Below are 14,943 nucleotides of genomic sequence, written 5' to 3'. Positions count from 1 at the left end.
GAACACTAAAACAAATAAGGACTAAAATAAAACACAAATACATTTTAAGAACCCATAAATTCATTTAAAAAAATTCATCAACTTTAGAGGTTTTAAGGATACCAGCAGTTAAGATGCATATTTTAAAAGGGAGAAAAAGCAAGTATTTTTCTTGTGAATTTATTTCATCTTGTTAAGTATAACAAAAAGAAGCCACAGAATACAGTGTAGAAATGTAGAACATGAAACATGTAGAGTATAAAACAATCAAAACAGGATACAAAAGAACCAAAATAATAGGTACATACATAAAAAATATATGGATATAAAGGTAGAGAGAGGGCAATGTATAGAGAAGACATGGAAAGGATGGCCAACTGATAAAGTTACATCTGAGATAAGAGGTTAGGGGGCGGTGGTGGACACAATGACGTTTTCAGAGTTAGCTAGTATAGTATTATATTGTTTGAATTTTTAGTAATCAGAGTATGTTCATTTCACTTGTGTAATAATGGAAGAGGAAAAGGCCACACAATATGAAAAGAAATGTAAATGGCTATACATACTTAAAGAAATACTATATAAATCGTTATTGAGATAGAATAAATGCTGAGGTTATACAGACTTTTTAAAAAGATTCCAAGAATTATATTGCAAACTTACAAATGTAAGGCAGCTTGACTCTTGCCTAGACTACTATACAAAGAAACTAATTTCTACTTTCTATCTGTAAAGAAGTGTTCAGAACATAGGAAAATGTCATATAGAAATAATAGAAAATTCCTTAAGCAAGTGAGGAAGTCATTTCATTCATGTAATTAATGTTTGTTATAGGTTCTAGAAGCTAATTTTGCAAGACTGTCACAATGAAAGCTCGAAATATACTGGAAAGGATAGAAACGAAGTTTGAATAATGACAAAATTTTGTAACAGATCGTGTTATATTGAGTCCACAGAAAATGCAAGCACTTTCATGTTAATAAAAGTTTGTATTTAAACGTATGTAAGACTTATGCAACGCAGTTCCATGGGTGTTGGCTGAGCTACATATCCGTGTTTTGTGCCTGTTTCTGTAGTATAATTTACCACAAAATTAAGTGTGTACAGGTATGTGAAAAGTACTGTTTTAAAATAAACAAAGGAAAGTTGCTTTTCAACAAATATCCAAAAAAAACTACTAATTCAATCTCTTTCAAGGGCTAAAATCGCATCCTAAGAAAGAAATCCACAATGCAAAATATGGATTTCTAAAAAGTATGAGTCCACATTTACTACCAATTCATATCATATGTTCCATTTCAAAGCAACTGAGTCCATGTAACAATATTTAAATAGTGGCACAAGTCTGAAGACAAAATGCAGAAGGGGATAGCTTGCTTCTTCTTCAGAAAGGAAAGGATTAGGGCTATTATAATCAGATTATCTATTTATAACATGGCAGAAGGTAGGTATACAAATGTGGTTAAAAAGTATGTATACTTCTCTATAGGATTCCACTGGCTTCCAGCCTCCTAAGAAGCTAACCACACTCTGCCAACCTTCTCTAACTACTGGCTCAAATACAATGCAAGAATTGGAGACAGGTGTCCAACAGGACAGATAGAGGAAATTAAGGACAAGAAAATAGTGTTAAACCTCAAAGACCATATATCCCTAATGGAAATTTTAAGATGAAGCTAAACGTTGTATATTTTTATTGTTTCTTAAAAAAAAAAAAAAAAAAAGAGGCCGGGCACAGTGGCTCACACCTGTAATCCCAGCACTTTGGAAGGCTGAGGCAGGAAGACTGCTTGAGCTCAGGAGTTCAAGACCATCCTGGGCAACGTAGTGGGACCCTGTCTCCACAAAAAGTAAAAGAAAAAAAAAATTTTTTTTAGCAGGTTGTGGTGGCACATGCCTGTAGTCCCAGCTACTTGAGAGGTTGAAGTGTGAGGATTTCTTGAGCCCAGGAGGTTGAGGCTGCAGTGAGCTCTGATCACACCTCTGTACTCTAGCTTGGGTGACCCTGTCTCAAAAACAAAACAAAACTAATAGTGAAAGTTCTTCTGAACAGGAAGAAGTTTGTGTGGCTGGCCACCTCTTACCTGGCCCTAGACTACCACATACTTAAACTTGTTCTTACCCGCTGCAGTGTTAAGACTTGGTGATGGGGCTGACCCTTTCAGCAGAGCACTACTTTTACACCTGCAGCGCCTACCACAATGTCTAGCACACAGTAAGGGCTTCATAGATTTTTTTTTTTTTTCCTGAATCAAAGTTTAGATAGTCTTCTATGAGGACTACTTGAAATAATAAGACACATTTAGACATAGAGTCAGTGTTTCTTTTGAGCTTGGCACATTAGAATTTCATGAAATTGTTCTTTAAAAGCAAGAAAAAGTAGGTAGAGTGGAATGTTAGTACTCAAGTACAGATTATAATTTGCAATTTGAGGACCAACTGCCTAAAATACAGGTTTTTAATTGTATACATTCAATACCAACCTCAGCATTGTGTATAAAAACTTCATCATCATTCAAGCCAAAGTCTTAAGAATTACACTGTGAAGTGTGTATTTCAATACAACCAAAAACTGAAATGTAAATTTTTTAGCAAGTTTAATTTCATTTACATCATCAAGATGTAAAATAAAGCTTTCAATGGTAATAAATACAAGTTTGAAAAGACAAATAAATCCCCTTATTTGTTTGGTGAAGGGAAATTTGCCAAGAGAAAAGAACAATAAATCTAGATAAATATCCATGAATCAAATAGGGAAAGGTCACTGGCTGTTCTAAGTGTTATTCCTCTCCACTGAAATATCCTAAAAGAAACTGTAAAGCTCCAAATGTGTACACCGGTATACAAGTACTAGAGCATTGTTTGAAAAGAGAGATCAAAAGTTTCTGAAATGTCAAATACAAATACTAAGATTTCAGCCTCAGAAAAGAGTTAAGGATGTAAATGAAGATTAAGGCACAAAAATGAATAACGTAGTATTGTTTTAGAAATGGAAAATGGAAATCTATTCACAAACCCAGTAGCAGATGGGCTGAGTAAATTTTAGTACATCTATGTAGTACATTAGTTATAGAAAAATGTTTGTAATATATAACTGAGTCAAAAATATATGACATTTTAAAAACTGTTTAACAATGAGTTTGTATATAGACATGCAAGATATGCATCTTCCTGCAAAAAGAAAAAAATATCTACATACATCAATGTTTTGGTGGTTACCTATTTATAAAAGTGACCAATAAATTTACCTGAAGGTTTAAATAAAAAGAACAGAAAGATCATTCTTACCTCAAAAAGTCCTATTAAATTCTGTGGTTCTGAAGGTTTTCATACTTTCTCATTATTGCAGTAAGAATGTCAGAAATTATGAAGATACACAGTGCCTAGTGCTACAATATAACATTCTGTGATAAAACTCAATCTAGCCTCTACTTGAGCCTCTGTTGAATGAAAACTGCCTTCTGACAATCCCTGGAGCTCCTTCAAAACCAAATACTCCTTTCCTGCCACTGCCTTCAACAGAATAAATGAAAACAAGAAGAATAGTTAAATCACTTACTATACAGTTTTAGCAGATTGTAGTACATCTGGTCTCTATCACATTCAAAGAGCTTCTGTGTCAGCTCCACTAATTTTTCCAGAGTTTCAACCTTAAAAGTAAGATTAAGAGATAGCTCTACCTTGCTATATATTTTATAGTTAACAAACAGCAGTGGAATAATCTTTCAAATTAACTTTACCAAAGGGCAGTTTAACTTCATTTCAAAAGTTAGTAGGCTGAGCACAACAATGTAAATGAACTTAATGCCACTGAACTGTATACTTCTACAGGGTTAAATGATAAATCTTACATTATACTTATTTTACCACGATTTAAAAAAAATCTGGAGTCAAGAACACAACGTGAATAACTAATTCAAAGATATCTGGGTGGGAGAACTCAATGAGAATATCGTACACTAACAAAATACTTCTCCCTCCAAATTTTACACTCCTCTTGCCCTGGGGCTTTTACTTGGCATGATGCAAACAGGCACCTGCACCAGAGGAGGGCAAGCAGAAATTCCAGAGCTCTAAGAAGCAACTCCTCCTGCCACTATGGACTAATGAAGGCTTAGTGTATTAGTGCCAAGGACACAAGGTCGGCCTGCTCCAACCAACTAGTTAAAGATAAAATCTTCAGGGCCCAGGTTAACAATTTAGGGTTTCTACTGCACCTCAGGAATAATAAATAAGCCATTGCTTATCTGGCAAACAATCAAGATAAACACTGCTTCCACAATGCCCCATCTCTCGAAATCCCCAAATGTTCACGTGACACAGAGGACCCTTGCCTTTTACTCACAGTTTTAGGTGATTGAGACATCAGAATCAAATACAAACCTGATTATTCGCAACACATTTGTCACAAAACCACTGAAGCCTTGTAGATCGAGCTCTAATCCCTGGAGTCTGTAAAAGTAAATAATCACATAACACCCAAGGTAAGGCTTCGGCTGAATATTATTTTTTTTCCTTCAAAGACAGTTTCTTTTCTTATGAATTTGCTGCCAAACTTATATACTAAACTTGTATACTAAACTATATATATTATTATACAATGTATGTACTAAATTTATACTATAACTAATACAAAACTAAAATTAACCCCATAGTTATCAAAGACCTTTAAGTAAGATTAGAACAGAGCATAAAACACAACCTATGTTTAATCTGTGCCTAGAAGATGCCAATTATTTCCAAATGCTGCATTGCAGGTCAATGTTCATTCCACGAATCTTTAATTAATAAAACGGTTATACTTTCTTTAGTTCAAAAATATGCGATAAACTAGAAAATGTCAAATAAAACATGGGTGTGTCAACATCCATATGCATGTGCTCTTTTTTTAATTAATTAATCAATTTATTTATTTTTGAGACGGAGTCTCGCTCTGCCGCCCAGGCTGGAGTGCAGTGGCCGGATCTCAGCTCACTGCAAGCTCCGCCTCCCGGGTTCCCGCCATTCTCCTGCCTTAGCCTCCCGAGTAGCTGGGACTACAGGCGCCCACCACCTCGCCCGGCTAGTTTTTTGTATTTTTAGTAGAGATGGGGTTTCACCGTGTTAGCCAGGATGGTCTCGATCTCCTGACCTCGTGATCCGCCCATCTCGGCCTCCCAAAGTGCTGGGATTACAGGCTTGAGCCACTGCGCCCGGCCTAATTTTTTTATTTTTTGAGACAGAGTCTCACTTTATTGCCCAGGATGGAGTGCAGTGGCATGATCTCGACTCACTGCAACCTCCGCCTCATGGGTTTAAGCAATTCTCCTGCCTCAGCCTCCCAAGTAGTTAGGATTACAGGTGTGTGCCTGGCTAATTTTTGTATTTTTAGTACAGACGGGGATGCACCATGTTCGCCAGGTTGGTCTCGAACTCCTGGCCTCAAGTGATGTGCCCACCTCAGCCTCCCAAAGTGCTGGGATTACAGGCATGGGCCACTACACCTGACCACATGTGCTCTTTCTCATTTACACTCTCTCTCTTGAACACACACACACACTTACTTTAAATATTCCAATAGACTCAGGAGACAAAAATTATCAATGTTACACAAAATAACAATTGTCACAATAATAAACCATTGGCTTTCATTTTTAAAAGAAAATGCTTTGCAAAATTCACAGTGATAAAAGTACTCTAATGACTTTTGCCTAGCACCTAAAACTAAATGTTTAGACAGCAAAACAAGCTAAGTACTTTAACATTGGTTTATAGTCTTAGTTTATTTAAACAATTGAGACATATGTTACATCCTCAATTCGAAATTACTATTGTTTGGTCAATAAGTCTGGCTTCAAAGCACTTATTTTACAATTTTGGACACTGGAATAAAATACAAAGCATTTCAACATAATTCCAAAGATTTGTCACTCTATAGTATTTTCATCATCTGTAAGAGGGCTTCACCATTAAATACTACATTTCAATCACAGCATTATAAGAAAACTACATACTCATTAGCCCTGGCTGCTCCAGTCTAGAGGAGGTACCTTTACTGCTTTCTCCACTCACTTCTGTTGATCAAACCAGGTATCCCTTGAATCTAATCTCTTATTTATAAGTCCTCATTATTTTTAATTAAAAAAAATAACATTGTGCAATGTTAAATTAAGTACTGAAGTGGAAACTAACATCTTGCAGCTTTGGTGGGATGACAGAAAAACTGGTAGACTAGAAGTTGGATAACTTGTTCTCATTTCTTGTAGCCACTTTTTGGGATACAAGAAATCACTGATGAATAAATTAGTCATTGAAATGTAGTCTCAAATACTATTAATATCTACATTCAGGCACAATTTCTTCTCAATGATTTTTCTTACGTTATTTGTTTTGTTTCACATGTGTAATACTGAAAATGAAAGCAATGTCAATATATACTAAAAGCCCTTGAAAAAATATGAAATAATCCTCTTCAGAACATGGCAAAATGCAAGGGCTACCTCACTTACAACTTTCAATATTATTGCTGATCCAAATGCCAACAATCTAAACAGCACAACTTTTATGACATACTCTTTCTGTTTGTGGCTGATTAATCTGCCTGTCTTTGGCAAGACAGTCGATTTATATGGCAGATTTTCCCATGTTTCATTTTGAAATTGAGAACTTCAAATATAAATCTCAATCATCAAAAGAACATCTAGGTCAGATTAACTAAATCTCCTAGGCTGCTGTAATAGTCAAGATTTCTGGCTTATCTCTTAACATCTTACTGAATTTTAAACACTGCAAGTTGAAAGCAGAAATAGAAAATGTAATAAAAACATGGAGAAGAATAGAATTCTAACTGGGATGTTAAATATAACATCAAAAAACAGTTAATGTTAATTAAACTCATCTTTAGCTCTTTCTGTGTTGCTACATACAATCTATCTAATGAATAGTGAGGATAAAATAATTATTTTTATAGAAACAATTGCATGTTTGTTTCCACCTGAGCTACTGTGCTTCAAACCACAACTTTCTGCAGTTGTAATTCACTACTAAGTTTACTTGTACGGGGAAAAAAGTAATCCAAAGCCAAAAATAATTGTCATTACTTTAATTTCATTACAACACTCTGATGTAAATTTACCATAAAAGCTTATCATAAACTTCTATGTATACTAGTAAAAATAGATATCCAATAATTATTACCTGTTAAGTAAAAAGAAATGAAAGTTTTTCTACTGCATTTCAAACTCTGTCTCAAGGAAGGTTATCCTGAATTTAACTCAAATGGAAATTTTCACCTGTTCTGATTTTTCTTGCCACTACTGCTGGAGATGTCAAATGAAAGCAACAACAAAAACCGCCCGCCCTAGCCTCATGTCCCCTAGTCAACACAGTAGGAGGAAAAACCATGTCCTCAAGGGCTTTAAAGAAAGGACAAAGACAAGAACATGCTGGAGAAGGTGGCATGCACCTGTAGTCCCAGCTACTCGGGAAGCTGAAACAGAACTGCTTGAGGCCAGAAGTTCAAAGCTGCAGTGTGTTACGACTGCACCTGTGAATAGCCAATGCACTCCAGTCTGGGTAACATAGTGTGATCCCCGTCTCTTAAAAAAAAAACAACATCCCCACCCTAACCTAAGTACTGTTCAAGTACAACTGACCCGTGAACAACACAGGGGTTAGAGTTTGACCATCTGTGCAGTCAAAAATCCACATATGATTGTGACTTCCCAAAGACTGAACTACTAATAGTCTACAGGTGACTGAAGTCTTACCAATAACAAATAATTGATTAACGCATATTTTGTATGTTACATGTATTATATACTATATCCTTACAATAAAGTAAGCTACAGCAAGAAAATCATAACAAAGAGAAAATACATTTACAGTATTGTATTTTTTGAAACTGTAAATTTATGACACCTTTTTACAAGATGAATTTCTATCTGAAATGGCAGGCAACCAGAGGTGCAAACCTCAATCTACAGTACGTATCAAGCAATTCAACCTTTTCTTGAAATGTCAACTTTACTTCTTAGAAGCACTTCCAGCATCACTAGTGATACTGTGTATGGATGTCATGGTGTTATTCAAAATAATTACAGTAACACAATATGTACTACAGTGAATTTAATGTACTTATGACTAGTATTTTGTTACTTTTGTTTACATTTCTCTCAGCTGTGAATGGCAGCATGTATAGTCGATGTGTAAGTTTTGATAAATGTTAACATCTAATAATAGATTTGTATATGTTTTGTGGTAGCAAATGATAAGATAGACTAGAATCTGCCTATATTTTAAGCATTCATGACATACCTTTTTCTTAATATTTGCAGTATTTCTAGGCTATGCAGTTCATCTGCGAGTTTTTTCAAATCTCCAAAAACTTTTCCAATATAGTTACTGAAAAAAAGCCTACATGTAAGTGGACCTACACAATCCAAACCTATGTTGTTCAAGGATCAACTATATTTATCCCCATAGCTAGCACAGAACAAGGGAGCAAGAAAGGTCTCATGGTTCTTATTAAATCTTTTAGTATTTGTCCTTTTCTCTAAAATTTTCCAAGATAGACTTGAAGACCATGTATAATAAGGGGGAAAATATGAACTAAAAATTATCCACCTGATCAGGTGTTATAGGAGATACTAAACAAACTCACAAAAGAAGGGGGTATACATTTACATGAGAACTGACATATCTTGAAATTTTGGAGGACAAGACAAAAAAACAAAAACAAACAAATGAAAAAAAAAACCCTAGCTCTAAAATCCATTGTCTGTGTACAGGATTCACCCTGGCTTATTAAGGAAGGCAAATGGGATAAAAAGTCCTGAATTAGTAACAAAGACTGGGAGATCACTGGAATCCAAAAGTCATCAAAAGAGTTTCTCCCCCCACTGAGGAGAGATCAAAATATACTCTGGCTGCAGTGTGATGGAAAAGCAAAATAGCAAATAAGGAGAGAGGGAAAAGTCAAGAAAGAGGAATTCTGGAGAAAGGGAAGTTGTTTTTGACAGTTCAGATATTGAGGGGTCATGAGATCACGGAGGTATGAAGGTACAGGGGAACCAACAGAAAACAGAAACTCAGGGCCTGGTTTCAAATTCCGTAACTACTATACGTTAAGTATCCCTTATCCAAAATGCTTGTAACCAGAAACGTTTCAGATTTCAGATTTTTCTGACTTTTGGATTATCTGTATTATTTACTAGTTGCACATCCCAAATTCGAAAATCCAAAATCTTGTAAGCATTATTTTTAATGGCCACATCATTCCATTTCATAAACAAACTGAAGTTCATTTACGCCCTTTCTCCTTTGAGAAAAACTTTCACTGTTACAGGTAATAATCATAATTTACATCTTTACCTACTTTGGTTTTCAGATCTTTTTTTTTTTTTTTGAGACGGAGTCTCGCTCTGTTGCCCAGGCTGGAGTGCTGTGGCCGGATCTCAGCTCACTGCAAGCTCTGCCTCCCGGGTTCACGCCATTCTCCTGCCTCAGCCTCCTGAGTAGCTGGGACTACAGGCGCCCGCCACCTCGCCCGGCTAATTTTTTTGTATTTTTTAGTAGAGACGGGGTTTCACCGTGTTAGCCAGGATGGTCTCGATCTCCTGACCTCGTGATCCGCCCGTCTCGGCCTCCCAAAGTGCTGGGATTACAGGCTTGAGCCACCGCGCCCGGCCGGTTTTCAGATCATTTAGGCTCATTTAGGATCATTTCTCAAAAGTGGGTCAAATGTCATTACCATTTTGAAAGCCCCTGATACATAAAGACAGCAATGTTGTTATGACTGTATGGATGGGATCTCCTTTATGGTTCCCATAGCAGAGCCGGAACTAAAACTCAGGGTTCCTGAGTGCTAGTCCAATACTCCTATTGCTAGAAATTATGGTAAAATAAGGTATTTCTCTGTAAACAAATAAACAGAAAAATGACTTCATTCTTTTAGTCTATGATCTTTTCAGGTACTTCATTTACCTCCCAGGAAGAAAGTGTTGCAGACCATATCAAGTATCACTTTTCGGGTTACTCATTCTTTTTTTTCAAGACCAGGCAGAGATTATATACACAAGCAAAAAAGTTAAATAACGTTATGAAATGTAACGATATTAAAGGTTTTCTATCAAGAAATATATTATTGAATTTAACCCTTACCCCTTTGAGCAGTTCTGCAATCACTTACTGAATGCCTGTCATGTGCCAGGCACTGCTAGGTTCTCAGAACCAACACAAAGATGAGAAAAAATTCTGCTTTAAACTTAGCATTTCTTACTCTAACCTCTTCCCTTGGGTTTGATTCCCAAGAGTTCTTGAGACAGTTAGCCTACAGAGGATGTATCTGCAGAAGAGATAAAAAGATTGACTTCTACACAGGAAAGAATGGCATAGAGAAGGAAGGGAATCAAACTAACATTTATTACATGTCTGATAATGTACCAGACATTCCAGATGTCATTTTATTAGTGTTATCTAACAAGAGTTCTAAGAGGCAGAAGAAGGATAAAGCGAGGAACCTCTTTGCTGCCTCAGGGCCCTTGCACAGGTAGTTCCTTCTGCTTGGAATGCTTTTGTCTCTACTGTAAGTGGAAACGCACAATTCATCTTTTAATTCTCACCCCAAACACTGCTACACTCAAAATTAGGGTAATGGTGGTGGATTTTTAAGACACTTTACTCAGTCATCTCAAATGCTATGTAAATGACGGATAGAGACCTGAGTTAACAGAAAATAGGGTGAATTAACATAGGTACAAGATAAACGGAGCTCTTAGATCTGACACAGTATCTCCTATCATGAACCCTTAAAGGTGGCATTGGCAGATTTCTTCATCTGAAACCTCCAGAATGAAGCTCTTTAGCGAAGGTGATTGATAGCATTTGCATTGCTTCCGAGTTGGACCAGTTTCCCCTTCCCTCTTTCCTTTCCTTCTCAGTCTTTCTCTCTTCCCTCCATTCTAGTTGAAGAGATAGACCTTTAATAACAGAATCTACGGAATGTAGTAATTGCTGTAAGATGAAGTGTTATAGAAAGGACTTTTTTCAGACTAGGTCTTTCTGAGGATTGCTTGTGCCCAGGAGGTCAAGGCTGCAGTAAGCTAAGCCACCACTGTACTACACAGCCTGGGTAACAAAGCAAGACCCTGTCTCAAAAAAAAAAAAAAAGAAAAGAAAAAAAGACTGGAGACTGTCAAATGTATTACACATAACACATGATACACGTATGCCAACTCATTTTAAAAACAAACAAAAAAACAGGTCATATTTACTACACACTGAACCTTGCCTATGACTGGTTTATCTAGTTATTTCCACAATGCTTCAAATACAAAGCAAGTCTGGAAATTCAACCATAGTGAATCTACCCAATGATAAGACACTACTGCTTTTTTTGGGAATGATAAAAATGTTGCTCATGACTTGTAGTATTCTTTCTGTAAAGCTATTCTTTACCCTTTAAAAAATTTTGTACACACCTACTATGAAAATTCTGTCACCAGCAGACAGCCATTCCTAAATGTGGTTGTACTCTGGCAAAGCTCTAAGTAATTAAGACGCAGTCTTCTCTTGCCTATTCATGTGACAAACATGTACCTTATGCTGAACATCATATTTTGAATTACGTGAGGTAAAGAAGACAACCCTTGCCCCTTTAAGGGGCAAAGGGAGTTATTATTATTGAACACTTACCATAATCCAGGAAACATGCAAGCTGCTTTACCTACATTATGTGATTAAATCTTAAAGACAGATATTATGTTCTCTTTTATACATGAGGAAGCTTAGAAAGGTTTAGTAACTTGTCCATTATCACATAAGCAGGTAGATGGCAAAACAAGAAATCACTCTTTTGCCTCTGGCTCTATCACATCTTACTACACAAAGACAGGGGCACATGCTTTCCTCCTGTAGAACCTCTCAAAGCTGAGCTTCATTTCTGCTCTGATCAGTGACCTGCTAATACTGACACTGTACATATAGGGCAGCACAACTCAATAGCTAGACAGCTCTTCTCAGGTTTGGATTCACTGTACTTTCAGAAGTGAATGTGGAAGAAATTATACCATTTTCTAGAAAATGTAAATGAACCATTTAAACTACAGAAGCGCCTGTCCAAGATAGCACGATAGCACGCCCCACTGTCCGCTGACAAGTGGGCAGACTGAGTCATAAAATGAAAAGAGAAGAAAGTTCTGAATTGATTTCACAGTCCTCCTTTTCTATACTACACCGTTCTCTTCAAAAAACATCAGGAGGAAAAAAATACAGTTTTCTGGGTTCTGTGCCCACATTTTCAGTTTCATGATAAGCAGTCATCAATATACAAATAAGGAGGTCAAACACCACTGTTGCATCCTGTCCCCTGTGTATTTTTGGAAAACAACACTGACTAAAAGCAAAGTATAATCTGAGAAAACCCATGATTATTGATGTATTTATAAGTTAACAGTTTTAATCACATGAAATAATGTTTCTTAAGGCAATGGGTCCATCTTCTGTGAAATGTTTTGTTTTCTTAGTGGATGCAGAATTGTTTAATAGTGAAATTAATCACAATTTGGACAGACTTTTACAGTTAGCCCTTGACTTATCAATTCCACCAAGCAATATTTAGTAAAGCCTAGATAAAATATACTAATCCTAAATAGGCCAGGTTTGTCACCTACCATTTCCCATAAGCTGCTTACCATGGTGGAAAAAAAAAAAAGAAGAAGAAAATTTAAATTAAATGCCAAACAGTTGCAGACAGCACTTGTTTGGCTGATTAACTTGTAGACAAGCATTACAAATAAATCTGAGCATGGTCTGCAGCAAATTAAATTCCACTGCTTTTAAGAACAAAGAATTCTTTGGCAAAGAGGATTAGCAACTTTACACCCCGGAATGCCAGTTTAATTTAATTGTTCCACAATCCAAGATTTAATATGCAAATATCATTTTGATATATAATAGTGAATTTAACAAAGTGAGGAAACAAATTTAATATACAACCAGACTGCCTTTTCTGAACTGTAATTATATACAATAAAGAAGCTGGCCGAGATCCCCCTCCCCCCACATTATTGGGATTGAATTCTATTAACATGAATCAGAACAAGTGTAATTAAAGGTTAAAATTTTTAAATGTATTCTAATTAAGAGTCTAAATAGCTCTACAATTAGAATACTGTAGTTAAGATCACACCTCAATGATCTTCTTGGCCTCTTTGTAATTTCCTGTTTGTAGGAAGGCAAAGAAGAGATCATAGAGCATCATCATTTCACCTTGTTCTTGGCTCACAAAGTCCATTGCTAGGGAGGAGAGAAAAAATATACATATTAGGAGAAAAAAAAAAAACAGAAAAACAGTATCATATGAAGTTCTAGACAAATACAAGAAAAATTTATTTTAAAAAACAAATATTAAGAATAACTTAAAGATTATAGCTATATCGACTAATTAAGTACCTAACAGAGTAGCTTCAAAGAGAACTAGTGAGGATAAGGGTAAAAAAAATCTTCATAAAGGCAGATCACCAAGAAGTAGAACACAAAAATAACAGACACTTTTTCAAAATGAACAGTTACTGAAATCAAGAACATGTATAGTATTGGAAACCTACCCGATATTTTTCTTTTAGATTTCACAAGTATAAAGAAAGTTTATCTGAATGTGCTGGCCTTCTGCTGAAGTTTCTCTTAACAACACACTAAGATTAAATAAGCAAGAAGGGAAAAAATCCAACAACAGTAAGATATTAGAAAGTGACTAACCTTTCTGAATTAGATCAGTCTCGCCTTTCTCTATCAGTTTACACAAGATATCATGCATCCTTGGTAATATTTTGTACTTTTCACAGCAGTCAATGGCGACATCAAGAGCAGCAGATACGTCATCCCTTAGAAGCAAAAAAATTAACGAATAAAATAAATCTAATTCAGCTTAGTCTCTCAGTAATACTTTAGAGAGGTGTTTAATGACCAGTTAATATGTAAACAACTGAGCTTTACTTAAGGTAGAGAACCACAAAGCTAAAATGGGGGGGAAAAAAAGAAACGATTTCTCTATATAAGTAAATGTTCAGAATACATACATCATCAACAGTCCACTATTTACTCTGCTTCATCTTTTACTTCATGTGTTAAAGAGTACTTTTTTAAAAAGTCCAAATAGATTAAGGCATTCTCTGATTTTATTATAAATTCTGACTTTATGTAGTAAGTTGCTGTAAGAATGTATTATTTCTAGTCAGACACGGTGGCTCTTGGCTGTAATCCCAGCAGTTTGGGAGGCTGAGGCTGGTGGATCACCTGAGGTGAGTCAGGAGTTCGAGACCAGCCTGGCTAATAGAGTGAAATCCCGTCTCTACTAAAAATACAAAAATTAGCCACACATGGTGGTGAATGCCTGTAGTCCCAGTTACTCGGGCAGCTGAGGTAGAAGAATCGTTTAAACCGGGAGGCGGAGGTTGCGGTGAGCCGAGATCATGCCATTGCACTCCAGGGTGAGTGACAGAGCAAGACTCCATCTCAAAAAATAAAAAAAAGAATGTCTTATTTCTGAAAGCAAGGACTAATGTCAAATACTTTTTTTCCAATCATTTACGTGCCTTTAACAATTGTACCTCAACAATTTCAGATTTGGTAAACATTATTAAATGTCCACCAATAATAGCTAATAAGGAATTTTCAAGCAGTTTTCATCTTTATCATAATATGTTTTGTACTGCCACCTTACTAGCCAAGTAGGAAATAACCTCAAGTTTCATATATATAGGAACTTACTATTGAGAAAACGAGGATATATTCATGTTGGTCAGTGAATTCTAGGAGAATTCTAAATGCTTTTTTCAATAAAGGGTAAGCTTTTAAAAATTATTTCCAATTATAAATTCAAGCCCTCTCTTATGTGGTGAGAAATTAAAATGAAAAGATACTGTCATTAAATCAGTTTCTTTTGTGTGTGTGTGTGTGTGTGTGTGTGTGTGTGTGTGTGTGTGT

General features: G+C 35.9%; 1 protein-coding gene across 1 annotated transcript in view; it reads right to left on the bottom strand.

Moving 5' to 3' along the window:
- Positions 1–14,943, bottom strand: part of LRPPRC (leucine-rich pentatricopeptide repeat containing) — a 113,071-nt gene that overhangs the window by 35,288 nt on the left and 62,840 nt on the right. The window contains exons 22-25 of the mRNA XM_011936027.1: positions 13,717–13,841; positions 13,148–13,254; positions 4,363–4,431; positions 3,539–3,629 (exon numbers count right to left, since the gene is read on the bottom strand). Of these exons, the coding sequence (XP_011791417.1) occupies positions 3,539–3,629; positions 4,363–4,431; positions 13,148–13,254; positions 13,717–13,841 (392 nt within the window). The remainder of the gene's footprint in view (positions 1–3,538; positions 3,630–4,362; positions 4,432–13,147; positions 13,255–13,716; positions 13,842–14,943) is intronic.

Source organism: Colobus angolensis, unplaced genomic scaffold (genome assembly GCF_000951035.1).
Source record: "Colobus angolensis palliatus isolate OR3802 unplaced genomic scaffold, Cang.pa_1.0 Scaffold15, whole genome shotgun sequence".
NCBI classification, from domain to species: Eukaryota; Metazoa; Chordata; class Mammalia; order Primates; family Cercopithecidae; genus Colobus; species Colobus angolensis.
The sequence above is the reverse complement of the archived record's forward strand: the minus strand, read 5'-3'. Positions and strand labels throughout refer to the sequence as shown.